Source organism: Girardinichthys multiradiatus, chromosome 3 (assembly GCF_021462225.1).
Source record: "Girardinichthys multiradiatus isolate DD_20200921_A chromosome 3, DD_fGirMul_XY1, whole genome shotgun sequence".
Taxonomy (NCBI): Eukaryota; Metazoa; Chordata; class Actinopteri; order Cyprinodontiformes; family Goodeidae; genus Girardinichthys; species Girardinichthys multiradiatus.
The window spans coordinates 31,024,173-31,051,212 of NC_061796.1; the positions used below are offsets into that span (position 1 = coordinate 31,024,173).

At 40.1% G+C, this 27,040-nt stretch overlaps 2 protein-coding genes and 3 non-coding genes across 5 annotated transcripts in view; all 5 read left to right on the forward strand.

The window, feature by feature from the left end:
* The first annotated feature begins 128 nt into the window (after nucleotides 1-128).
* Nucleotides 129-6,205, forward strand: ing4 (inhibitor of growth family, member 4). The gene is made up of 7 exons (XM_047360530.1): nucleotides 129-207; nucleotides 756-922; nucleotides 1,050-1,164; nucleotides 1,247-1,358; nucleotides 1,451-1,595; nucleotides 5,338-5,399; nucleotides 5,491-6,205. Exons 1-7 carry the CDS (start codon nucleotides 180-182, stop codon nucleotides 5,528-5,530), a joined length of 669 nt encoding a protein of 222 aa, XP_047216486.1. The 5' UTR covers nucleotides 129-179; the 3' UTR covers nucleotides 5,531-6,205.
* A 145-nt stretch (nucleotides 6,206-6,350) lies between these two features.
* ncapd2 (non-SMC condensin I complex, subunit D2) overlaps nucleotides 6,351-27,040 on the forward strand; it is a 34,158-nt gene continuing 13,468 nt past the window's right edge. The window contains exons 1-22 of the mRNA XM_047360532.1: nucleotides 6,351-6,494; nucleotides 6,844-6,963; nucleotides 8,364-8,439; nucleotides 8,520-8,578; nucleotides 8,668-8,843; nucleotides 9,351-9,493; nucleotides 10,529-10,656; nucleotides 10,764-10,887; nucleotides 11,001-11,148; nucleotides 12,414-12,611; nucleotides 12,947-13,081; nucleotides 13,160-13,247; nucleotides 14,103-14,310; nucleotides 14,410-14,528; nucleotides 17,706-17,906; nucleotides 18,007-18,181; nucleotides 23,499-23,583; nucleotides 23,759-23,895; nucleotides 25,371-25,503; nucleotides 26,341-26,416; nucleotides 26,528-26,743; nucleotides 26,862-27,022. Of these exons, the coding sequence (XP_047216488.1) occupies nucleotides 6,846-6,963; nucleotides 8,364-8,439; nucleotides 8,520-8,578; nucleotides 8,668-8,843; nucleotides 9,351-9,493; nucleotides 10,529-10,656; nucleotides 10,764-10,887; nucleotides 11,001-11,148; nucleotides 12,414-12,611; nucleotides 12,947-13,081; nucleotides 13,160-13,247; nucleotides 14,103-14,310; nucleotides 14,410-14,528; nucleotides 17,706-17,906; nucleotides 18,007-18,181; nucleotides 23,499-23,583; nucleotides 23,759-23,895; nucleotides 25,371-25,503; nucleotides 26,341-26,416; nucleotides 26,528-26,743; nucleotides 26,862-27,022 (2,904 nt within the window). The 5' untranslated portion in view covers nucleotides 6,351-6,494; nucleotides 6,844-6,845. The remainder of the gene's footprint in view (nucleotides 6,495-6,843; nucleotides 6,964-8,363; nucleotides 8,440-8,519; nucleotides 8,579-8,667; nucleotides 8,844-9,350; nucleotides 9,494-10,528; nucleotides 10,657-10,763; nucleotides 10,888-11,000; nucleotides 11,149-12,413; nucleotides 12,612-12,946; nucleotides 13,082-13,159; nucleotides 13,248-14,102; nucleotides 14,311-14,409; nucleotides 14,529-17,705; nucleotides 17,907-18,006; nucleotides 18,182-23,498; nucleotides 23,584-23,758; nucleotides 23,896-25,370; nucleotides 25,504-26,340; nucleotides 26,417-26,527; nucleotides 26,744-26,861; nucleotides 27,023-27,040) is intronic.
* Nucleotides 8,917-9,247, forward strand: LOC124866425. Its single transcript, XR_007037807.1, has one exon. It is a non-coding gene; the product is annotated as a small nucleolar RNA U85 (small nucleolar RNA).
* LOC124866427 lies at nucleotides 12,011-12,309 on the forward strand. The gene has a single exon (XR_007037808.1). It is a non-coding gene; the product is annotated as a small nucleolar RNA U85 (small nucleolar RNA).
* On the forward strand, nucleotides 13,324-13,612 carry LOC124866428. Its single transcript, XR_007037809.1, has one exon. It is a non-coding gene; the product is annotated as a small nucleolar RNA U85 (small nucleolar RNA).

Genomic DNA, 27,040 nt, shown 5'->3' on the forward strand with positions numbered 1-27,040 from the left:
TTACACGTCCAGCATTGCGCTAGCCACCACACTTGCATTGTTGTTTGTTTCTTATTGTTTGATTTTGATCGTAGTGATGATGTTGCGATTAAACTGGTATCTTCTTGTCCATCCCCACCATCTTCATCCATCCAGGCATAGAAAATCTTCCCTTCGAGTTGCAGAGAAACTTCAATCTTATGAGGGATCTCGATCAACGCACAGAGGGTGAGAACCATCATCAGCTTGAAACGTGAATTTAATGCGAAAACTTGGGCCAATAATCATCTAACCAGAAAGGGTCACAATAAAAGTCACCTTTCTTTACAAAAACCCAAAAGTGTGTGTGAAATACATACAATTATAGAGTATTACAGTTACAAATAGTCGAATCTTGAAGTAGTAAGAGTCTACAGATGTTTCTGAATTGGTCACACCACTCATTCAACTGGCTTCTACTTTTATTTATTCATAGATTTTATATATATATATATATATTTGTCATACTCCTTGAACTTTTTCACAGTTTATGCTTTATTGGGATTTTATGTGAGTGATCAACACTAAGTACATCAAGATTATGAAGCTGAAGGAAAATTATTAGATTCAAAAGTGTGTCTTACATCTGTTCTAAATTAAAATTTAAAACGTTGGATAATTGAAATTATACATCAAAAATGAGTTTGTTACAGAGACGTTTTTCCTGCATATCGACAAACCCAGTCTTAAATGCTAAAACCATATAACTGGTAAAAATATATCTTGATTTTATTCAGACCTAAAAGGACAGATTGACTCTCTGGCTAAAGAATACACCTCCAACGCCCGGACTCTGTCCTCTGAGCAAAAGCTGTCCCTCCTGAGGCAGATTCAGCAGTCGTACAGTAAATGCAAGGAGTTCGGAGATGACAAGGTCCAGCTGGCTATGCAGACCTATGAAATGGTTGGTACATCTGAAATAATCTTAGTATTCTAGAGACATATACTCTAAATATTCTAGAATTACAAAACTTAAAACAGTTGAATTATACATTAAAGGTCAGTGGGCTGAAGAGATTTTTTCCCTACAGGTCGACAAACATATTCGACGCCTCGACACAGACCTGGCTCGATTTGAAGCTGACCTGAAGGAAAAGCAGATTGAGAGCACCGACTATGATTCCACCTCCAGTAAGGGAAAGAAAGGTATGTGTTCTTTGTATTTACCCTCTGTTTTGTTTTGATGACCTGATCAGGTTTGAAAAATATGTGCTTTGTGTAATTCCAGGAGACTCCAGACAGAAGGAGAAGAAGGCCACTAAAACAAGATCTAAAGTGAAGAGCTCAGATGAAGATGGAAGTCCCAAGAGTGCACAGAAGAAAGTCAAACTTTTTCAGCAGTACGTTTTATATCTTGTCATTATCACACGTATGAGTTTGGGTTTTAATGCTAAAACAAAAACCTATGTGATGTTTTTCTCCATCTCACCAGAGGGGAATTCAATAGCCCTTCCTCTAACTTTGGCAACGTGCACCCATCTGATGTGCTGGACATGCCTGTGGACCCCAACGAACCCACCTACTGTTTGTGTCATCAGGTGTCTTATGGCGAGATGATTGGCTGTGATAACACCGATGTGAGTTTTATTTTATTGATGAACAAAACAATAGGCTTTTCTTTATATTTTGAAGGGAACAGCGACAAACCCATTACGACCTTATTTGATATGTAGCTGTGTGTAGCAGAAGCATTATGTGTTTGTGTTTGCATATACATGTGTTGCATGTCTGCCTTGGATTTACATATAATTCATCAGTAGGACCTAGAAGGAGCCATTTACATCTGTTTTTCTTAGTTGGTGATCAAAAACAGTTTTTATCTCAAAAGTAGCAAAATGCAATTAGATAAATAAAAAACTTGTGGTTCAGGAAATAGTCGACAACCCCGTACTCCCTTTTAATTTAGACTCTTTTTACCATTTGGGATTACTTTTTTAAGTTTTAAAACGTTTTTAATGCCCAAGGATTCAGCTCTGAATTAACACGTCATTTTTACTTGTGCTACCCTTTCCCCCCTGCTGCAGGCACATGTGTCCATGGCTCCCTATGGCGCTTACAAAACATTCATATCCTCTATATACGCAGTGGATAAAAAAAAGATGGGGACACGCCTGTCAAAATGGCAGCTTTTAAAATGAGACGAGGATGAATCATTTCAGAACGTTTTCCTTATTTCATGTGACCTAAAACCTAAACAACTAAACTGAAAAAATAGCTGAAATCTTTTGGGGGGAAAATGAAAAATAAATGACTTAAAAATGTATTGTGTTCACACCCATGAACTAATATTTGTTGAACCACCTTTTGATTCAATCACAGCACTCCCTTGTTGGGTCTATCAGGATGGCACATCTTGACTTATGGATTTGTTGAGTATTCCCTCCATCTTGACTAAGGTCCCTGTTCCGGCTGACAAAATAGCCCAAAGCATGGTGCTTCCACCATCATGCTTCGCTGATGGTGTTGCGTACTTTTGTTGATGTACAGTGATGGGTTTTTTTCAGACGGGGGGCAGCACCTCCTTATGGATGACAGCCATGTTGAAAATATGCTAACAAACAAGCCTGTATTAAAGTCAATTAAGATTTTGATAGAACAGAATTACTTCCATGCCTACAGCAGCGACATGCATAAATATGCAGGTGTCCGGTTGTTTATCTGTTGCAATTGTGTGTACACTATCCTGGTGATTACTTTCAAACTAAATAAAGCAGGTTTTTTCATTTAAATAGAGCTTTTTAATAAACTAAAAGCAGAGACTGCAAAAACTGGTTGAATAAAAGGTTTTTATTTAGGTTTGAACTCGAGATCTCCCACACAAAAGGGATGTATCATTTCCCAGCAGTGTCTCATTCACAGTTCTCATCTGACTCTTGTGTACACTTCAAATAAAGAGTTTACTTGGGGGGCAAACTGGGTATATTTGTCTAAACTTGGTCCTGTATTTTATAACAATTAACAGGTCATGTGCGTTCCCACGGCTATGAGGTTCTCGGTAAATCTAGCCAGGCTGGTTTTATCGTTGTAAGAAAAGGCTTCCATCTCGCCACCCAACTCCATAGCCCAGTCATATGAAGATCGTTGCTGCCTTTGCTTTGTTCCACGGTATACAGTGCCTTGCGCAAGTATTCGGCCCCCTTGAACTTTTCAACCTCTTGCCACATTTCAGGCTTCAAACATAAAGATATAAAATTCTATTTTTTTGTGAAGAATCAACAACAAGTGGGACACAATCGTGAAGTGGAATGAAATTTATTGGATGTGTCAAACCTTTTGAACAAATAAACTGAAAAGTGGAGCGTGCAATATTATTCGGCCCCCTTGCGTTAATACTTTGTAGCGCCACCTTTTGCTGCGATTACAGCTGTAAGTCTCTTGGGGTCTGTCTCTATCAGTTTTGCACATCGAGAGACTGACATTTTTGCCCATTCCTCCTCGCAAAACAGCTGGAGCTCAGTGAGGTTGGATGGAGAGCGTTCATGAACAGCAGTCTTCAGCTCTTTCCACAGATTCTCGATTGGATTCAGGTCTGGACTTTGACTTGGCCATTCCAACACCTGGATAAGTTTATTTGTGAACCATTCCATTGTGGATTTGGCTTTATGTTTTGGATCATTGTCTTGTTGGAAGATAAATCTCCCTCCCAGTCTTAGGTCTCTTGCAGACTCCAACAGGTTTTCTTCCAGAATGGTCCTGTATTTGGCCCCATCCATCTTCCCATCAATTTTGACCATCTTCCCTGTCCCTGCTGACGAAAAGCAGGCCCAAACCATGATGCTGCCACCACCATGTTTGATAGTGGGGATGGTGTGTTCAGGGTGATGAGCTGTGTTGCTTTTACGCCAAACATATCGTTTTGCATTGTGGCAAAACAGTTCGATTTTGGTTTCATCTGACCAGAGCACCTTCTTCCACATGTTTGGTGTGTCTCCCAGGTGGCTTGTGGCAAACTTTAAACGAGACTTTTTATGGATATCTTTGAGAAATGGCTTTCTTCTTGCCACTCTTCCATAAGGCCAGATTTGTTCAGTGTACGACTGATTGTTGTCCGATGGACAGACTCTCCCACCTCAGCTGTAGATCTCTGCAGTTCATCCAGAGTGATCATGGGCCTCTTGGCTGCATCTCTGATCAGTCTCCTCCTTGTTCGAGATGAAAGTTTAGAGGGACGGCCGGGTCTTGGTAGATTTGTAGTGGTCTGATACTCCCATTTCAATATGATTGCTTGCACAGTGCTCCTTGGGATGTTTAAAGCTTGGGAAATCTTTTTGTATCCAAATCCGGCTTTAAACTTCTCCACAACTGTATCTCGGACCTGCCTGGTGTGTTCCTTGGTCTTCATGATGCTCTCTGCGCTTTGAACAGAAAACCCTGAGACTATCACAGAGCAGGTGCATTTATACGGAGACTTGATTACACACAGGTGGATTCTATTTATCATCATCAGTCATTTGGGACAACATTGGATCATTCAGAGATCCTCACTGAACTTCTGGAGTGAGTTTGCTGCACTGAAAGTAAAGGGGCCGAATAATATTGCACGCCCCACTTTTCAGTTTTTTATTTGTTAAAAAAGTTTGACACATCCAATAAATTTCATTCCACTTCACGATTGTGTTCCACTTGTTGTTGATTCTTCACAAAAAATTAGAATTTTATATCTTTATGTTTGAAGCCTGAAATGTGGCAAAAGGTTGAAAAGTTCAAGGGGGCCGAATACTTTCGCAAGGCACCGTATCTTATGCCTTGGAAATTCTTTCTTACCCCTCCTGTGAATTATATGTTTTTATAATTAGATCCTTCTGATGGTTATGTCATATAACAACCTCGAGGACAGCTGTATTTTATTTGAGTTACTTTAAATCATGAATCCTATTTAACATGAGTTTCAGCATGTTGGTTAATACTGAACACACAGAACAGGATGTGCACATTTCTGCCACCACGTTATTTTAGGTTTTTATTTTTCCCCTAAAAGATATCGGTTTGTTATATGCGTTATAGCTCACATTAAAGATGAAAAAGTTCTGTAATGATTCACTTTGGTCTCATTGTTTACATCACAAAAATCTGCCAATTAAATAGGGATGTATACTTTTCATATCTCCTATATTTCCTAGATGCAGATCTCAGATTAATAAGCCTGAAATAGTTTCAGGCCCATGCACCATCATTATAGGAATACAGCAAAGAAAACAGTTTAATAGCAGATTTGATAGCTGGTTTTTTGTACATTCAGTTCTTGATTGTGTCTTTTTAAAGAGCTTGGTTTTGCTTAGTTTGTGTTACACTAAAGTATTCAGATTTTTTTCTTTTCAGTGCTCCATTGAGTGGTTCCATTTCGCATGTGTGGGCTTAACAACCAAACCACGGGGAAAATGGTGAGAAAGTCTAAATCGATTGTCATCGGTGTGTGTTTTAAAATTGTTAGAGCTCACCTTAACTACCGCAATTTTTATTCCCACTCTGCAGGTACTGCCCCCGCTGCTCTCAAGACAGAAAGAGAAAGTGAATTACCTGGTCACTCTGGAACAAAACACGGAGATCTGTTTGATGAAACATGAGGAAAAAGTTTTTTTCATTTGTTGATATGACACTTGTTTCACATCTTTGTTTTACATTCGGTGCTTTACTCTTGGTTTACGTCCTTGCCTTGATCTGATGCAGTGCGTGAAGGAGCCAGGTGGTTACAAATGTATTTAAGTTTTTTATGGATAACAGTTTTTAGTTTTTATTTAGTTATCTTTGGTGCTCTTATTCTGACTTTTTCATATTTGTTTTTGTCCACATAATGCATAAACACTACAGCTGCCCCTTCTAAATATGTAGTTGTAGCTATAATACACAATACTGTATTCATATGATATTCACAGAAAGGTTTCTACATATTCTTAATGAAAATGAGCCTTGAATTAGTACTTTTTGTATTATTTTTTCCTTGTTTAAAATTGAAACACTATTTTTAGACACATCAAGAAGAAAACCCCTGATTTGTGACAGCATTAGATATATATATGGTAGTGAATAACCCATTTCATTTAACATTTTTGATTTGAGTGCTGCATAGAATTTAAACTCACGCATTTCTTGAAAAGTATTCTCATTTCTGTAGCTGAGATATTGGTGCCGGGGTGAGGGGATGATTGGGCTTTCAATCATTTCAATACAGCTACTACCTCAAAAAACATTCTGTTGTCGTCTTCTGTCTTTTTTTTTTTTTTTTTTCGCTCATTAGTAATCAAGCAGCTCCCATGTTGTGCTGTACTGTGTGTAGTTGACCAGCAGGTGGTGGTGTTGGGCCAGAATTGAAAACAATGTCTGACGCGATTTGCGTCATCGTTACTTTGCTTTGGCGCGTGTTGGCAGCAAATTTGAAAAGCTGCGGACAGAAACCGTTTACAGACTGGGGGAGGGAGAGCAGGCTATTTTACCGAAGAGGTCAGAAGTTGTTCCTAAAGGTACTTCCGCAAATACAGGTAAGCTGTTTGTTTTTACTTTGTTAAAGTTGTAGGCTTGGCAATTCTGACATAATATCCGCTTAAAAATAATATGAAAGCTAGCAAGTTTTAAGCGAACGGTTTTGCTAGTTAGCTTCAGTAGCATTGTTTGCTTGAACCACTCACCACAACGTCGTCTGACTGTTCAGTTTACATGAGTACTTCTGACTTTTACTTTCCACTTTATGTATCTAAATACATTTAGATCATTTATTAACCAGTGCTAGTAATGAGCTAAACACAATAGTATGAAATACATTTTGAAGTAATCGTAATTTTTGGTTTCTGAGTTAGCTAAAGTTTTGATTAATCTATCTTTGTTACGCAGAGATGTCGTGGGACTTTTTTGTGCCGGTGTGCGTGGGAGACCTGGTTAAAACGGGAGGTATTAATCAGTACGTGGTTCAAGATGTGGTTCCAGCAAAACAGCTGCCATCCCACCTCGGCAGTAAGTGGTACTTTTCATTAAATGTTCTTTATCATCAAGCATTATGGGGATCTTTATAGTTCTGTTTCCTCAATCACTTGCTCTTTACAGGCATTAAATACTTGGATAAGCTGTATTTGCTTAAATCGAAAAGGTAATAAGAGAAATGCTTCTAGGTGGCCTTAAAAATATAAAACAACAGCTTTAAAATGACGCAGGCGAGGCTCAGCACCTTTTACAAATCTTCCATTACCGTTTGGAAGAGGATGAGGTATCTAGTTTGCAGCCTAAATGTGGGGAAACAATAACAAGTAAAATATTCCTTGTACCATTCTGTGGTGTAAATTTTGTTCAGATGTCATTTAGCAAAACTGCTAAAACGAAACTTTTTTTTTATTACTATAATTATTTTAAAAACGCTGCTTTGTCTATGATTTCTGGCTAAACTTATTAAAACATCAGGTTGCTTGACCTCTAACCTCAGGAGTTTGTGGCTCCAGGTGTTAATTTAGATCTGGGTTTGAGCTTTATGTCTTCTATGTAAATAATCTGTAAATTTCTCACCTTTTTAAAAAAAAATTATCAATCGAGAGATGGAACTGAAACAATCGGATTAATCGATTATTGAAATAATCTTCAACTAATTTAGTAATCGAATAATTGTTAACTGGAGTATACAGACTCTAAAAAATGCCATTTGCTTTAAGAACAACCCAGTCAGAGCAGTAATTAGGGCAAAAATTATACAAAAAATATATCCATTTTGCATTTAAGATGACCTGCCATGTTGGTAAATATGCTCTATCCAGAAAAGATCTTCTATTTAGCACCCTTCGATGCCTGATTATTAATCCGAAAAATAGTCGACAGATTAATCAATTAGCGAAATAATCATTAGTTGCAGCCCTACAATGAGACACAACCTGACCCATTCTGTTGTCTTTTCCTGTTTTGCTGTCAAAAAAAATGTTTACAAAGAATTTAACTTGTTCAAAGATTTTCAGCAGGATAACCAACATGGTGAAGGGCATATGTCCAGTTTCACCTACTCTGCACTGTCTTGTTTTCAATGTTCTCCTTTTACATTCAATCCTCCTAATGACCAAGCTATCTCAAACTCTCACTGTAATAATATACCACCAAGATTCTAGATCGCTGCAACCGTTTTGCCGGAGGTTCATCCTGTCAGCTCTCGGAAGATTGTAGGTTTATATGAGTTAGCTAGTGCCGTTTAATATATTTTAAATAAGATAATTTTACCTCAGCTTTAAACAGATTTTAAATGTTTTCTATTCCTTTTTTTTTTTTTTTTTTTTTAGTTTTATCTTTTTACATTTTTGCATTCATCTTTTTAAACCGTGAAAAGACATTTTGGAAATTCAAAGATGTAAATAAATGTGTTTACTTATTGCTTGAATCAGAATTCAAGACAGCACTACGGAGCCAAGGGCCATCATGTATATTGGAACATTTTGACACCGGCTACAGCGTGCTGCAGTAAGTGCTCACCATGTAATTCTTGTAAATAATGTCAACAGTAATAATGGTACAAAGCAGGTGCCTCTTTTACATTTCAGGCATTTCAATTCCTTGGAGCTTGGGGCAAAGGAGGATACCTTGGAGTTGCTTATTCAAGGTTAGACTGTTGTATGTGTATAAGTAAACATTTTTAAATGGACATGCTTGTATTCATTTGCTGCATTAACTGGTTCATTTCTCTTTCAGTGGTTAATGGCCTGGCTGCTTCCCTGCCAGCAGTTCTTGCCTCTACGTCCATCTCAGGTGCAGAGCGCAAGGAGAAACTGAATGCAGTAAAAATGAGCGTCTTCCTGCTTTGTAAACTCACTGAGAGCCTTGAAAGCGTCTCCTACAGACAGAATATCATCACTGCAACTGGAAAGGTGCGGTAATCATGTGTCTTAGCTAAACGATACACTATCAGCGCCTGTTTTTGATTATTCTGCATGTGAACATATCCAATGATGAGACCGTGGCATTATTTATGATCTGGTCAGACCTAGAAACTGTGGTCCTTAATCAGCTGTTTGGTGAGTAATCTTGGTAGTGTGACTGAGTTTTATTACACTGCTGTAAGGGCTCACCTATAGTCAAACTGCCAGCTTCTGCAACCTCTACCCCATAATAAGAAATTTTGTGGGATCTGTAGAAGATGTCAAACATTGTGTGACTTCTTGTTTGTCTTTGTGTGTTTTGTGTGAATGTATATGTATCAGCTGGCAAAAGGCTGCAGTCTCTGTAATTTGTTTGGCAGATATGAACAATCATCTTTGGTAATCTGAGGATATCTTTTGTGGTTATTTGAAATGTTGTATTTTATGTCCATATTTTGAAAAGTTAAGAGTGATCCATTTAGAATTCAAAGACTTTGCTTTCTTTGTGTGCAACAGGGTAGTAAAAAAGGTAAGGGTAGTGAAGGACTGCTGCAGTGGGATTCAGAGAGAGAGAGGGTGCTGCAGGCTCTTGTTCAGCTCCTTCAGCTGAATATCCGTTCTCTGTGGAGCCTCTCCCTGGTGGAGGAGGAGTTCATCAGGTACTTTGCTGTCAGTTTAGCTCTGGGCTGAGCTCGATTCCTAATGTACTTAAATAGCATGTTTCTGTGTCACTTTGTTTTTTATTAATTAATGTTATAGGATATTTATTAATTGAGATAGGCTTGAAACTGAAATTGCTTGTTGTGATGTTTCCTTTGTGATCAGTCCACAAGGAGCTATTTGTCTTGCAGTGTTTAGGCATTTCAGTGCTGACATCTCTTATTGACAATGTTAATCTTAGGGTGTATTCACACTTGCCACTTTTGGTCCGCTTTAAACGGACCAGAGTTCGTTTCCCCCCTTGGTCCGGATCTTTTGTGCAGGTGTGAATACACTCAAGCGAACCCTGGTCCGGACCAAAGAACCGGACTGAGACACACTTTTTTGTGGTCTCGGTCCGCTTCCAAACGGACTCTGGTGCGGTTCGCTTATGATCTGAATACAAACCGGCCCCGATCCGAACCAACTACAAAAAGCGTACGTCTCTTTGGACATAAAAAGCCACTGTAGCCGGTAGCAAAGGTGTGTGTTGTAAGGTAATCATACCTGATAAGCTCTGTGTTGCTTAGCAACGCTACTGGCTTGTTGCACGTAGAGAACGTCGGCGTTCGGCACGCATTCTCCGACGGGGTTCCAACATTATAAATGGAACGTCTCAAAGTCTGTGTTGAATGAGCTGCTCTTCAGTCTCACAATAATGTTGCAGCTGTAATAACGGCACAAATATGCAGAACAGAGGTGCTGCACGCAGCACGTCTACAGCTGTTTTCCTCACTTTCCGGGTCCGTCATTTCTGTCCAATGGGAACAATGATCGTCACCCGCGTGGCGTTGTTTACAAGTAATAGTTCACTTTCAAAAAGGACAATGTGAAAACAAACGGCACCAAATGAAAAAAATAAAGTTATGTTTTTGTCTGGACCAAATTACTTGGTGTGAATACACCCATAGTATCAGTGCATCTTTCATGAATAGCAAATGTTATTTTCTGTGATAATGATTTTAAACAGTTTTTTGCTTATGGTTTCCTCACAGCTGCGTGACCTGTTGCTGCTACAAGTTACTGGAGAACCCAACCATCAGTCATGTCAAGAACAAACCCACGAGAGATTGTATAATTCACCTTCTCGGGGTACTGATCACCAAGTACAACCACCTTTTAGGTTTGTGTTCTAGCTGTATGGATTCATATGAATGGAGTTTATACAGCATAAGAATCTTTGCTGTTTAGACTTTGTCCTAATTCAAACTTTGCTATCCAAACTTCCAGGTGCAAGTGTGAAAGTTATCCAGATGTTGCAACACTTTGAGCAGTTGTCTTCTGTATTTGCACAAGCTGTTTTTGTGTGGAGCACAGAGTATGGAGTCAGAGCAATTATTGGAGAAGTGATAAGGTGAGTCTACATTTATTTGAATGAAGCTGTTTAACCATGGCTTTATTTGATAGTTGTTTTATGAAAATCAAATTTCATTGTTTTATGTTTTTTTCTCTATTTTTGTCCTTAAGGGAAATTGGTCAGAGGTCAAGTGAAGAGCTTGCCCGAGAGGGTTCAGGTGTCAAAGCTTTTGCATCTTTTCTCTCAGAGCTCAGTGGCCTGGTACCTGAATTGATGATCCCCAACATTAGTGTCCTCATCACCCACCTGGAAGGAGAGGTTTGTATTCTGAACAATAAATACTTGACAAGTGTCTGTATGAGCTTCTTGCAGTTTGATAATGTTGTGTAAAAACAACATGGCGTCACGGTATTGACACGAAAACGTAAATCCAAAGTGTTTATTATGATCTAATTCCTTTTATCAGTTTCTCGGGGGGCAACAGTTGTTTCCACTGCTGCTAACTAAGATAACGCTGATTTATTGTTGTATTGTTTATCACAATTATTATTTTTTATTTTGATACAAATATTTAAGTAACATGTATTAAACACTAGCGTATAAAATACAGATATTTTTAATTAGTCAGGGTATATGCTCTGGTAGAGCCTGCAGTCTGCTTCATAACCAGAAAAGCAAAACCCTAACGAGTGATGGAGGTACTTCTTTAGTTTCCACACCATCAATACCCACAGTTTTCCAGACAAGAAATATTTCCAAACCTAATGTGTCACACTGGCAGTTTTCAGGGAGGGTGGGTAGCATTTTTGCTCCATACAGCTGGAGAAAACTGGTCACTATGATACTTTCTCTGGCATCTAAATAAAAAACTTTAAGCTGCAGGAACAATATGATGGACAGTTTCAGAACTGTGACTTTTTAAAAATCGTAGTATATCTAGTTGTCCATAACCAGCCTAATGCCTGTCCTTTATGACAAATCATACAAATAAAAACTGCAATGCAACAGCATATAGAGTGCTACCTGCACCCACATTTTCACCCAGTGAGCCAGAAGAACTCGTTTGCATGATGTTATAAGTACAAATACTGGATAATATCTGACACCTTCTGTTTTAGCAGCCTCTGCCTCCTTGCACAGCTTGGCAGAGTTTCGTTTGTTTTCGTTCCATTCATGTTTTGCCCAGTGATGAGACCAAGGCGAATATGAGCTCACTGAAGGAGAGTTGGGTTCTTCTTGCCATGACTGGCAGGTAATCTTGGTAGTGCAGAGGAGGATTCCTGCTCTGCTGTAAGGGCCTGCCGACAGAGACTTAGCTCAGCCAGAATTATTCCTCTACAGTTACTGCGGAGTAATTGCTTGGGTTGATGCTGACAGTGTGTGTGTGTGTTTGTGTGTGTGTGCAGAAGGCAAAAAGTTCACCCGGCTCTCTTTACTGTTCAGTGAGCTATGACTGTTGTCTTTGGTAATCTGAGGGCAGACTTTTGTATCTTTACTTTTTCCAGTTCTTAAGGCAGCCGCAGGAATAAGAAAAAAAAAAGTTTCTTGAATGTTGAACAGTTTGATTTGTGTTCATTTTCCAGAGCCACACAATGCGTGTTGCAGTGTGTGAGGTGCTGGGAGAGATCCTTGTGAGAGTCCTTTGTGGGGATGGGCTGGATGAGTCCGGCAGAGCTGACCGCAACCGATTCTTTGACATATTGCAGGAACATCTCCATGACACGCACTCCCATGTCAGAGCCCGCGTGCTTCAAGTCTACACGCGAATTGTCAACAGTAAAGTATGTTGTTTTTTTGTTTTTTTTATACAATACTTTGTATGTTTGGAAGCATGACAGTGAAGGTGATAATTAACATCTTGGTGTTCAACAATGCTCAATATTTGGGCTCCGTTTCTTAATCTTTAAATGCTCTACCATGGGGTGGCATTAGCTTTAGTTTTGTTATTCCCAGCTGTGCTGACACCGTACTGCCATGTTTTTATGATCTAAGACCCACATAGTTTAAAGTTTTATTTAAAATGTGAAATCTTGTATGGCTGATAGTTTTCTATAACGAACTTTAGCAAAGTGAAGTAATAAAAGTTGATGGTAATAAAGACATGTTTTGTGTTCAGGCACTTCCTCTATGTAGGTACAGTGAGGTGATGGAGCTCGCTGTTATGCGGTTGATGGACAAATCTATTAATGCCGTAAAGAGCGCCATCCAGCTGTTGGCAGCTTTCATTGCACACAATCCCTACAGCTGCAAGGTAATTCAAGCTACTGTGATTTAGACTACCAATCGGGGTATTGCTTGTAGCTTCTAATTCCTTGTTCTTGTCTTTCAGCTGAGCAGCGCAGATCTGAAGAAACCTTTGGAAAAAGAAACGGCAAAACTCAGAGAAATGAAAGAGAAGCTGGAGGGACAAGCACCTGGTAATCACAGCTCCTGTGATTGATCGTCAAATGCCTCTTCTCCTGTTAGATATCCTTCATCACACATTTATTTTGTGCCTAGTGATGAAACCAAGGCGAATGTGAGCTCACTGAATGAGAGTTGGATTCTTGTTGCATTTCAATGGCAGGTAATTTTGGTAGTGCAGAGGAGGGTTTCTGCTCTGCTCTAAGGGCCTGCCGACAGAGACTTGGCTCAATCCAAATGATTCCTTTAGAGTCACAGTGGAGTAATCTCAGGAATAGAGCCTACATTGAGTGGGGGTGTGTGTCTGATGCAAGAACCCCACTTTGGTACCGCTGCTGTTCAGTGAGCCTTGAGCTGTCTCTTTGACAAACTGAGGGCTAATTCAGATCTCATAAACTCAGCGCTCAGAATGTGCTGATTAGACAAAATCCTAAAGTTATAACTTTTAATCTTTTGATGCATTTTATGTTTGTCGCACTTATTTCTAGTGTTTTTATTTTATGGTTTGAAGTGCAATTAGTCAAAATATTTATGCAAATGAGCTAAAACAGTAATAGTTTTTAGCTTGAATTGTGGCACATCAGCAGTTCTAATTGCCTTTTCCTCCCAATTACCTTTCAAGATATAAATCGTAAATTAACTTCCACTCAGTGCAGTCGTCTGAACAGAAATGTTTTAATTTTTGTCTCATGTTGGCTTCACAGAAGTGACTTCACATAGTTAATTAGAGAAAAATACAGCACTAATCTAGGTTGTTGCTATTTTAATCTTTCAATACATTGGCTTCACATTTGTTTTGGCACTTGTACGTGACTAGCTGTCAGTGAATTATAATAAATTTATGTATATATTCCTTTGCCTCCCTGTAGTCACAGTGATCCAGGCGTCTGAGCTGTGGGCTGCCATGGAGCCCGAGCTCCTTGTTACTGTCAGGACAACCCTGGAGCCCACCAGTGAAGCAGAGAACGAGCAGGAAGAGGACAAAGAAGATGGGGATGTGAAGGAGGAAAAATCTGAAGATGATGACAGAGCAACTGCAGTGAAGATAGCTCAGTACCTCCGCGTAAACAAATACAGGTGATACTAATCACCAGTAGAAGTTGATTGGTAGTGTCACTGCTTAAGGATCTGGTTTAGAATTAGGCATCTCAAATTTCTGTTCTCCCCTCTCTGCAGGAGCGCTGTTAAGCTTTGCATAAAAGCTTGTGGTTGGTTCCCCGAATCAGAGATGTTTGCCTCTTTGACCACACTCACCCCTGAGAATTTAATGGATACACTGGGTTTGATTTTCAAAGGTAAAAAGCTTTGTTCATTTTAGTTAATATAGTAATTGGTTAACAAAATGCACAAAGAGAACTGAAGATCTCTAGGATCTTCTCTGCTATATTTAGCCAAGTGTAATTACGTCTGTTTCGAGTAAAAAGCATCTGCATGATTGTGTCCCTACTCATTGTGATATTGAAATGAAAGCAAAAAACAACATGGCTAATAAAGCTACTTTTGTGTTGTACCTAACATTTCCATTTAAGTTGAGATAAAAAAAATCAGCGAAAATCTCATCCTTTAAAGATGAAGTGTCCATCTGCATCAGCTCCATTTGCCGGAGGACCACGTTTGTAAAATTCCTGAATTGTAGTCTGGGGCCACACAAAATTATTTAAATTGCTGCAAATGGCCCCCGGGAAGCATTTTGGACACTTGTGATCTAAGGAAACCCAACATTCACTCCTCCTTTAGCGACGGTGGACAGTCGTTGCTTTGTGTTGTGCAGATGTTATTTTATCCATACATGGTCAATAATATACAAGCTCAAATATATGCATACACCCCATCAATATTTTGTTACATTTCTTTATCCATTCCTTAACTAGGTTTAATTTGTTTGTGACCATTGGTCCCTTGGAAAACACATGCTCCTAAAGATGCACCAGAATTGTTTAGAATGGACGAAGCATACTTCTGAAATTACTTTCCTCCAAGTGTCAATTTGTTGAAAATTGGGCCACAATTAACAACTGTCAGTGGTAGGGGGAGGAAAAACTAAGTGTAATCTACCAATTTCTTTAAGAAAAGTGGACAAATATCCAGCCAGAATCATACCAAAAAGGTTTTAATGGGAACCACTGTGTGGTTTAGGTCCAACCTACTATGAGGCATTTTACCAAATGTTACTGGTGGTGGTGGTCTTTGCATATATTTGAGCCTGTTTGTATAAATTTGACCGTGTCTGGATTAGAAGAAACCCCAAATAAATGAAGTCATGTGAACTTGAGTCTTGTTTATTTAAATTCATTGAATCTGTATTGCACAGGTATTCCGCCTTGAATGTGACTTGAATGCATCCTCTAAGGCTCAAAAGTAAATACAGGGCTTGGACAATGAAACTGAAACACCTGTCATTTTAGTGTGGGAGGTTTCATGGCTAAATTGGACCAGCCTGGTAGCCAGTCTTCATTGATATCACATTGCACCAGTAAGAGCAGAGTGTGAAGGTTCAATTAGCAGGGTAAGAGCACAGTTTTGCTCAAAATATTGAAATGCACACAACATTATGGGTGACATACCAGAGTTCAAAAGAGGATAAATTGTTGGTGCACGTCTTGCTGGCACATCTGTGACCAAGACAGCAAGTCTTTGTGATGTATCAAGAGCCACGGTATCCAGGGTAATGTCAGCATACCACCAAGAAGGACGAACCACATCCAACAAGATTAACTCTGGACGCAAGAGGAAGCTGTTTGAAAGGGATGTTCGGGTGCTAACCCGGATTGGATCCAAAAAACATAAAACCACGGCTGCCCAAATCACGGCAGAATTAAATGTGCACCTCAACTCTCCTGTTTCCACCAGAACTGTCCGTCGGGAGCTCCACAGGGTCAATATACACGGCCAGGCTGCTATAGTCAAACCTTTGGTCACTCATGTCAATGCCAAACGTTGGTTTCAATGGTGCAAGGAGCGCAAATCTTGGGCTGTGGACAATGTGACACATGTATTGTTCTCTGATGAGTCCACCTTTACTGTTTTCCCCACATCCGGGAGAGTTATGGTGTGGAGAAGCCCCAAAGAAGCGTACCATCCAGACTGTTGCATGCCCAGAGTGAAGCATGGGAGTGGATCAGTGATGGTTTGGGCTGCCATATCATGGCATTCCCTTGGTCCAATACTTGTGCTAGATGGGCGCGTCACTGCCAAGGACTACCGAACCATTTTTGAGGACCATGTGCATCCAATGGTTCAAACATTGTATCCTGAAGGCGGTGCCGTGTATCAGGATGACAATGCACCAATACACACAGCAAGACTGGTGAAAGATTGGTTTGATGAACATGAAAGTGAAGTTGAACATCTCCCATGGCCTGCACAGTCACCAGATCTAAATATTATTGAGCCACTTTGGGGTGTTTTGGAGGAGCGAGTCAGGAAACGTTTTCCTCCACCAGTATCACATAGTGACCTGGCCACTATCCTGCAAGAAGAATGGCTTAAAATCCCTCTGACCGCTGTGCAGGACTTGTATATGTCATTCCCAAGACAAATTGATGCTGTATTGGCAACAAAAGGAGGCCCTACATCATACTAATAAATTATTGTGGTCTAAAACCAGGTGTTTCAGTTTCATTGTCCAACCCCTGTAAGTTTGTGCTCATGTTGTTTCACCAGCGCTGCATGACTATCTTTTGTTCCCTCAAAATGGTGAGACAAACATTTTTCCGCACTTTCTCTCTTCCCAGGCCACCTTTTTTGTGTTTTCCATATTTTATTAGCCTACATGACAAGATAATTTGTCGCCAACCTCCATCAGAGCTACGCCTCACTTCACACTGCATACACCACAAGTTAATGTCATCACAGGATATAAACAAGTAATTTCACTCAACTTGTTTAAACATTTTTCATGCTGCCTCATATGCAGCATCATAGATGGGTGTGGTGATAGTCTGACAGTTCAATTATAAAGTCTCATTTATTTTCCAGTTATGAACCTATTTGCCATTAGATTATGACCATTGAAGTATCTGCTAAATGTATTACAGTGACATGTTTGACTGGGAAAACATTTTGATACTCACATGACTATCTACCTGAAACCAGTCTAACGTTACACAAAGCAACACAACTAAAATTCAGAATTGTTCCCTCTGCCCTCAGACCACCCACTAAATCAAAATCTGAAGGTATCTCCACATCCCGCACCAAACCACTAGTTGACTCAGGTTATAATTTCCTGGAGATTTAGGATGATGGCAATGCTGGCCTGTAAGGTACTACCTCATGAATCTCTAATTTAGTTTTCCTCCACTTGTTCTAAAGGCTGTATATGTAACTGCTGTTCACACATTATGATGTTAAAGGTTACTTAATTATTACGCTGCAGCTTCAGAAATGCTCTGTTCAAGCAGACAGTTTTTTTTTTGTTGTTTGTTTTAAAATGGTGGCAAAGGGTCATTTACTGCTGGTGTTTGCCCCAGGCTCTGATAAAGACGCTGCAGACGTCAGCCAGAATTTGCCAACAACCCCACAAGAAGAGGGAGCTAAAGAGGGGGAGGAGGGGGAGCTGAAGAAGCAGGAGATGTTGGTGCAGTACCTGAGAGATACAGAAACATTTTCCTTGCAAGTGGAAAGAGCGATATCTGTCATCAACAACATGCTGTACTGGAAAACAACTTCAGGTAGATGACCATTTTCACTTCAGCTTCTGTCATTTTATCTTTGTGGAGATTCTGTTTACTTGAAGTTTAATCACTACATGTTTTTTGTGTTTGTTTGAAGTCGTCCAAGAGGCAGTGCAGTTTTGTGTGACCGTGCACGAGTTCAGTGTTGCCAACTCTGTCATTGGAGTGAGGAAGATGTTGCCTCTGGTGTGGTCGACGGATGCTGCCATTAAAGATGCTGTGGTTCAGGCCTACAGGCGCCTGTATCTGAACCCACAGGGAGACACAACTAGGTCTGTGGTTAAATTGCTTTAAATACAGGTCCTTCTCAAAATATTAGCATATTGTGATAAAGTTCATTATTTTCCATAATGTCATGATGAAAATTTAACATTCATATATTTTAGATTCATTGCACACTAACTGAAATATTTCAGGTCTTTTATTGTCTTAATACGGATGATTTTGGCATACAGCTCATGAAAACCCAAAATTCCTATCTCACAAAATTAGCATATCATTAAAAGGGTCTCTAAACGAGCTATGAACCTAATCATTTGAATCAACGAGTTAACTCTAAACACCTGCAAAAGATTCCTGAGGCCTTTAAAACTCCCAGCCTGGTTCATCACTCAAAACCCCAATCATGGGTAAGACTGCCGACCTGACTGCTGTCCAGAAGGCCACTATTGACACCCTCAAGCAAGAGGGTAAGACACAGAAAGACATTTCTGAACGAATAGGCTGTTCCCAGAGTGCTGTATCAAGGCACCTCAGTGGGAAGTCTGTGGGAAGGAAAAAGTGTGGCAGAAAACGCTGCACAACGAGAAGAGGTGACCGGACCCTGAGGAAGATTGTGGAGAAGGGCCGATTCCAGACCTTGGGAGACCTGCGGAAGCAGTGGACTGAGTCTGGAGTAGAAACATCCAGAGCCACCGTGCACAGGCGTGTGCAGGAAATGGGCTACAGGTGCCGCATTCCCCAGGTCAAGCCACTTTTGAACCAGAAACAGCGGCAGAAGCGCCTGACCTGGGCTACAGAGAAGCAGCACTGGACTGTTGCTCAGTGGTCCAAAGTACTTTTTTCGGATGAAAGCAAATTCTGCATGTCATTCAGAAATCAAGGTGCCAGAGTCTGGAGGAAGACTGGGGAGAAGGAAATGCCAAAATGCCAGAAGTCCAGTGTCAAGTACCCACAGTCAGTGATGGTCTGGGGTGCCGTGTCAGCTGCTGGTGTTGGTCCACTGTGTTTTATCAAGGGCAGGGTCAATGCAGCTAGCTATCAGGAGATTTTGGAGCACTTCATGCTTCTATCTGCTGAAAAGCTTTATGGAGATGAAGATTTCATTTTTCAGCACGACCTGGCACCTGCTCACAGTGCCAAAACCACTGGTAAATGGTTTACTGACCATGGTATCATTGTGCTCAATTGGCCTGCCAACTCTCCTCACCTGAACCCCATAGAGAATCTGTGGGATATTGTGAAGAGAACGTTGAGAGACTCAAGACCCAACACTCTGGATGAGCTAAAGGCCGCTATCGAAGCATCCTGGGCCTCCATAAGACCTCAGCAGTGCCACAGGCTGATTGCCTCCATGCCACGCCGCATTGAAGCAGTCATTTCTGCCAAAGGATTCCCGACCAAGTATTGAGTGCATAACTGTACATGATTATTTGAAGGTTGACGTTTTTTGTATTAAAAACACTTTTCTTTTATTGGTCGGATGAAATATGCTAATTTTGTGAGATAGGAATTTTGGGTTTTCATGAGCTGTATGCCACAATCATCTGTATTAAGACAATAAAAGACCTGAAATATTTCAGTTAGTGTGCAATGAATCTAAAATATATGAATGTTAAATTTTCATCATTACATTATGGAAAATAATGAACTTTATCACAATATGCTAATATTTTGAGAAGGACCTCTATAGTCCTGTGCATAGGTTTAAAATACAAAATATATTAGAATTTCCTCAAACTTTGCTTGCAGGGGGTTGAACTTTCTATGTGTTTGACTGAATATTCTTTAGGCTTTCCAAATGATTTAAGCCATTACAGCTGATTTTTAACCATTTTATACAGTGGATATAAAAAGTCTACACACTTCTGTTCAAATGCGACGTTTTCATGATGTAAAAAAAAAAAAAAAAATCACATCCAAATAAATAATTTCACAACTTTTTCCACCTGTAATGTTACCTATAACCTGTGCAATGTAATTGAAAAACAAATAGAAATCTTTCAGGGAGATGAAGTAAAAATAAAGAACTGAGATAATGTGGTTGCATAAGTGTGCACACCCTCTTATAACTGGGGATGTGGCTGTGTTCAGAATTAACCAATCACATTCAAACTCATGTTAAATAGAAGTCATTACACACCTGTCACCAATTAAAGTGATCAACCCAAAATAAAGTTCAGCTGTTCTTGTAGGATTTTCCTGACATTTGTGTAGCCACATCTTCCAGCACAAGCCATGGTCCGCAGAGAGCTTCCAAAGCATCAGAGGGATCTCATTGTTGAAAGATATCAGTCAGGTGAAGGCTACAAAAGAATTTCCAAAGCATTAGATATACCATGGAAGTGACATTACCAAGATCAGGACGTCCGACCAAAATTGATAAGATGAGAAGAAAACTGGTCAGGGACACTGACGACAACACTGAAGGAACTGCAGGAATTTCTGGCAAGTACTGGCTGTGTGCTACATGTGACAACAATCTCCCATCTTCTTCATATGAATGGGCTATGGGGTAGGGTGGCAAGACGGAAGCCTTTTCTTACAAAGAAAAACATCCAAGCCAGGCTTAAGTTTGCAAAAAAACATCTGAAATCTCCCAAACGCATGTTAAAAAAATGTCATATGGTCGGAAAAACCAAGGTTGAACTTATTGGCCATAATTCCAAAAGGTATGTTTGGTGCAAAAACAACACTGCACATCACCCAAAGAACACCATACCCACAGTGAAGCATGGTGGTGGCAGCATCATGCTTTGGGGCTGTTTTTCTTCAGCTGGAACTGGGGCCTTAGTCAAGGTGGAGGGAATTATGAACAGTTCCAAATGCAAGTTAGTGTTGGCGTAAAAGCTTTGGCCTTCCGTCAGAAAGCTGATGATGAAGGGGAACTTCACCTTTCAGCATGACAATGACCCAAAGCACACATCCAAATCCACAAAAGCATGGCTTCACAGGAATAAGATTGAGGCTTTGGAATGGCCCAGCCAGAGCCCAGACCTGAATCCCATTGAACATCTGTGGGGTGATCTAAAGAGGGCTGTGCACAGGAGATGTCCTCGCAATCTGACAGATTTGGAGCGCTTTTGCAAAGAAGAGTGGGCAAATATTGCCACATCAAGATGTGCCATGCTGATAGACTCCTACCCAAATAGACTGAGTGCTGTAATAAAATCCAAAGGTGCTTCAACAAAGTATTAGTTTAAGGGTGTGCATGTTTATACAACCAGGTTATTTAGTTTTTTATTTTATATTTGTTGGGTGGTTTCAGTTTGTTTTTCAATTGAATTGTTCACGTTATAGGTCACATTAAAGGTGGAAAAAGTAGTGAAATTATTTGTCTTGCTGTCATTTTTTAACATCATGAAAACTTGGCATTTGAACAGGGGTCTGTAGACTTTTCATAACCACTGTATATTTATATTTGTTGTACCGTAACCCATTGTGCATCGTATGCCTAAAAATGGCAATTATTCCTTTTGGAGGTATAATGGTGTTTGGTATCTGTCAATGTTGTCTTTTTTATTCTTCCAAGATTCAACCAAACAGATTTGAACAAACCTCTGTAACATAGTGCTAGTAATAAAGTATCTCCAGCTCCAATTTATTTATTTGATAAATTGTTTGTTTACCTTTCATCCCTTGAGTTTAAGTTTGTCTTTATGCCTGATTAAGGCAAAGTTAGGTGCTTTAATGAACAAAAACATGTTGGAAAGTGTTCATACACTGGGGTGGACCACTTTAAAAGATTACTGGATAATCTGTCTCCCTGGATGAAAAATGTGAAGAAATAAAGAATGATTCAACACTCGAATATTACTGTATCATAACTACAGGGGTTGGACAATGAAACTGAAACACCTGTCATTTTAGTGTGGGAGGTTTCATGGCTAAATTGGACCAGCCTGGTAGCCAGTCTTCATTGATTGCACATTGCACCAGTAAGAGCAGAGTGTGAAGGTTCAATTAGCAGGGTAAGAGCACAGTTTTGCTCAAAATATTGAAATGCACACAACATTATGGGTGACATACCAGAGTTCAAAACAGGACAAATTGTTGGTGCACGTCTTGCTGGCGCATCTGTAACTAAGACAGCAAGTCTTTGTGATGTATCAAGAGCCACGGTATCCAGGGTAATGTCAGCATACCACCAAGAAGGATGAACCACATCCAACAGGATTAACTGTGGACGCAAGAGGAAGCTGTCTGAAAGGGATGTTCGGATGCTAACCCGGATTGTATCCAAAAAACATAAAACCACTGCTGCCCAAATTACGGCAGAATTATATGTGCACCTCAACTCTCCTGTTTCCACCAGAACTGTCCGTCGGGAGCTCCACAGGGTCAATATACAAACCTTTGGTCACTCATGCCAATGCCAAACGTTGGTTTCAATGGTGCAAGGAGCGCAGATCTTGGGCTTTGGACAATGTGAAACATGTATTGTTCTCTGATGAGTCCACCTTTACTGTTTTCCCCACATCCGGGAGAGTTACGGTGTGGAGAAGCCCCAAAGAAGCGTACCACCCAGACTGTTGCATGCCCAGAGTGAAGCATGGGGGTGGATCAGTGATGGTTTGGGCTGCCATATCATGGCATTCCCTTGGTCCAATACTTGTGCTAGATGGGCGCATCACTGCCAAGGACTACCGAACCATTCTTGAGGACCATGTGCATCCAATGGTTCAAACATTGTATCCTGAAGGTGGTGCCGTGTATCAGGATGACAATGCACCAATACACACAGCAAGACTGGTGAAAGATTGGTTTGATGAACATGAAAGTGAAGTTGAACATCTCTCATGGCCTGCACAGTCACCAGATCTAAATATTATTGAGCTACTTTGGGGTGTTTTGGAGGAGCGAGTCAGGAAACGTTTTCCTCCACCAGTATCACGTAGTGACCTGGCCACTATCCTGCAAGAAGAATGGCTTAAAATCCCTCTGACCACTGTGCAGGACTTGTATATGTCATTCCCAAGACGAATTGACGCTGTATTGGCCGCAAAAGGAGGTCCTACATCATACTAATAAATGATTGTGGTCTAAAACCAGGTGTTTCAGTTTCATTGTCCAACCCCTGTATTTTTGTAGAAATTATAAAAGCCCTGTTTAAACAATATATCCTAGCTGTTTATTTAAGCCTTTTGTATATAGTCAAAGCTCCTAATATGCTTGGATTTTTTAATGAGGATTACAGACACCTTTATAGGTTTCTGCTTGAAGCAGAGCTTTGTCCTTCATTGAATGTAAGAGCAGCATGTTATTGATTTGTTGTCTTGCTGACGATTAAATATTTTACTGCCTTCCAACAAAAACCTTTTTTTTTCTTTAAGTAAAAAAAACAAAACACCCCTCTGATATTTTTCCCAGGATGAAAGCGCAGACTCTCATCGACAGTCTCTCTGAGCTGATGGTGGATGCGTCTCTGGGTACTATCCAGTGTCTAGAGGAAATTGTGAGTAATTGTTATATGAATCATTGGATTAATTGGCAGTAAAAACATACTTGCATGATGAAAGAAAAATGTCTAAATATGACAAAATGTTCATTTGGGAGAGTTAGCATTAAGAGATTTTTTTGGGTAAACTGTTGGTACTTAAACGTATAGCAAGATGTAAATATGTCTGCAGGTTCAAGAGTTCTTCGGAAGTGGCAGCAGTCTCCAGTCCACAGTAATTCAGGTGTTATGGGAGAGATTTACTGGTAAACGAGAAAGCTCTGTCCAACACAAGCGAGCTGCAGTGTTACTGCTGGGCATGGCAGCACGGTAAATTACAAAACACTTTTTTAAAAATTTTTTTTATTGTCTTCTACTGCAATAAACATTTTGTTTTGAAATAAAAACAGGGTAACAGTGCAGTTTTAGTAACGTCATATTAAAGCTGTCCTAGCTTTAACTGGGAGCAGGAAAGGAAGTGCTCTGCATGATGCCTTTAACATAGAAAAGTCTTAAAATCACTTTGCTAAAAATGTATATTTCTCTTGATACTAATGAGTCCCGTTTCCATTGTTTGGTCTCATGCCATGCAGTAAAGACGGTTGAAACGTCAACATAAATAAATTCTCAAGTCTTTTAATAGTAATACAAAATGAACTGAGAGCAGTTTTAGTTTGATTTAGATGTCGCAAGCTTTCCTGGTACTGTGGGTGCAATATTTCACACAAGAAGCTCTGCTGAAGCAAATTTTACAACTAGAAACAGAAAGAAGCCCTTTCTCGTCTAGTTTTTCTAAAACACCAAAAAACAGTGGTTAACTGGTCATTGAACAATATGTTGCCTGTTAAGGTTTATCCACCTAACGTTTTGGTTTGGGAAAACAGAAAAATAGGTTTGTGCACACTGACTTTTCCTGGCTGTTTGTATAAAATAAACGTTATTGTGTATATAATTGTGTAAGTTATTGCCTGGAGTCATATTTGTTCTTTTTAGTAGAAGAAATGAAAGTAAACAGGATCAGTATGTCAGAGGAAGCAGTGGGGTTTACATTTCAGCTGCACTTTAACTCAAATGTCAACCGTGTCTTTAGATGACATTTGATCTGTTTGAATACCCAACAATTATTTAATGTGGACTCAAATTTATTGAGCTAAATGTTTAACTATTGGGCTGTGCCAAAAAGCATGTTGCCGTTATGAGGTGAGCAGCTTTGTGGTAGAAATACATTTAGAAATCAGTGCTATTCCTGCCTGAATAATAGCACTTCTCTTTACATTTCAGATCTGCCTCAGCTACTTGACATTCTGCAAATCCTCATTAGTCAGAATACAAGCCCAGCCTCTGCTCCTCTTCATTGTAATTGAAGTCACGACCATAAAACTAGGCTTCTTGCCAGGACCTTTTGTTATATTTTTTTACATGTATAAACATGTATCTTTTAATACGTAAAATATAATGTTCTCCCCGTTCCATCTACCTCCAAGAATACAGTTGCTTTGGGGAAGAGCGAGCGAGAAAGTGATTGAGTAAAGAGTATTTGCAGTCCACCCACACTGCCTCTTCTCCTCATCCAGCATCAGCAGCATTTATAACCTATTAAACCTTCTGTGCTTCTTCTAACCCGTCCTCCCACGTGTAATATTTGGGCACAGCCTAGAACTGACAAAGCCATCACAGAGTAGCTGGGGTCATGTGGGGCAGTGTTATTACCTGACTTTGCATAAAGACAAGATCATTTGCTATTCTAAAACACATACTTCATGTCCCATTTTAACAAGTCTCTGTGCTTTGTATAAAACTAACAGGGCAGAAAGAGAAGTGGTGCTCAGTAACTTGGACACTCTTTGTTCTGTTGCTCTGGGAGAAAAAGTGACGGAGGACTTTCTTCTTGCAAGAGACACAGTGATCACCATTTGCAATATCACTGATCATGTCAGGGTAAGTTTACGTATACCAGTTTTTGTCTTTTGATTAAAGCCTCCTTCCACGCAACATTTCTAAGCAAATCAAAGCATTTGTTTGAGATGCCGCACCATTAAGAAGTGTTCATATCCTTTATCCCTCACGTCAGTGTATTTTATTAGAATTTATTTCGTCGTAGACAAAAATAAAGTAGTACTTAGTTGCAAATTAGAGGAGAGACGATACATGGTTTTTAACATTTTACAAATAAAAATCTAAAAGTGTGGCAAGCATTTATATTCATGCCATCCAGTCCGTAAGGCCTCACATTTGGATGTAGTTACAGATTTTAAGTCTTTGGGAGTGTCTTTGCCAACTTTGTACATCTTGTGACTGAAATTCTTGTCCATCTATCTTTGCAGAACAGCTTATTTTCAGTCAGATCAGATGAAGTGTCTGCAAAACCTAATGTTTTAACTCTGACCTCAGCTTCTCTTAGATTTGGGTTTGGACTTTGACTGGCCCATTTAAACACATGAGTGGGCTTTGATCTAAACCATTTGATTGACTCTTCTGCTGTTTGTTTAGGTCAGCGCCCTACTGGAAGGCGAACATTCGCTCCAGTCTTGAAACAGTCATTTTTCTTCCACCCCGCAGTCAGGCACCACTTTTTGTTGGTCGGTCACATAAAATCCTAATGACAAACAGCAGTTTGTGGCTTTCCTGTGATACAAATTCATGAATACTTTTTGTAAAGCATTGCAGATAAAAAAAAAAAAAAGTAATTAAGAAAATATTAAAGCCTAGTTTGTGGCTAATTAAATCTGTGGAAGTGTGGGTCAAAGCTGTCATGTTTTGTTATCCACTCTATAGCAATCAAAAGGAGCTCCGTTCAGACTCCCCCAGGACCACCAGCTGTTTACCTGCCTTACACAGGCTGTTGCTGAGGGTAAACATTGCGACCTTAGTTTCTTTTTCGCATTTTTTGGGGGGTTTTACTTTCTTAGCCCCCACACGGTTTCTTCCTCTAATGTTTCTTTCTTCAATGTGTTTGCCCAAGGTGTGGTGATGGAAGACCTTTACTGGCAGAGCTTCATGGAACAGGCCGTCCGTCTCATCTACTTCCTGGCCGAGTCCCCAGACCAGCTGTGCTCCCGTCTGCTGCAGCGAAGCGCTCGACTCTTACTTGATCAGGTTGCTGAAGGTGGCGAAGTCAACAAGGATGTTGGCCAAATACAAAATGAATCTCAAGACTCCAGTGACCAAGAGGAACAAGGTCAGCCCTGTTGTCTTTGACATGAGTTGATGTCTACACAATGCTGTAAGACTTGTTCCAGCGCTTTGTCAGCGTGCTCTTAATCACAAATTGATCACGTGTGTTTTCTCCCCTGCAGTGAACTCTGTGTGTCTGGCCCAGCTGTTGGCTCTGTGTGGATGCGTAGCTTTTTGGCAGGTGTCTCATCTTGAGCGCAGTGTGAGCGCTGAGCTGCGGAGGAGGAGAGGAGAGACAGAAGAGAGGGAGGAGAAGGAGAAAGGACCAGGCAGTAAAGCTAAGGTAATGAGCTGCTGTGCA

What these genes read in the sequence shown, in the direction of transcription:
- ing4 (XM_047360530.1), top strand. Translation starts at nt 180, where the DNA reads ATGAGGGATCTCGATCAACGCACAGAGG. An exon ending in CTATGCAGACCTATGAAATG is followed by an intron (nt 923 to 1,049) that starts GTTGGTACATCT and finishes TTTTCCCTACAG; the next exon opens with GTCGACAAACATATTCGACG. An exon ending in CTCCAGTAAGGGAAAGAAAG is followed by an intron (nt 1,165 to 1,246) that starts GTATGTGTTCTT and finishes GTGTAATTCCAG; the next exon opens with GAGACTCCAGACAGAAGGAG.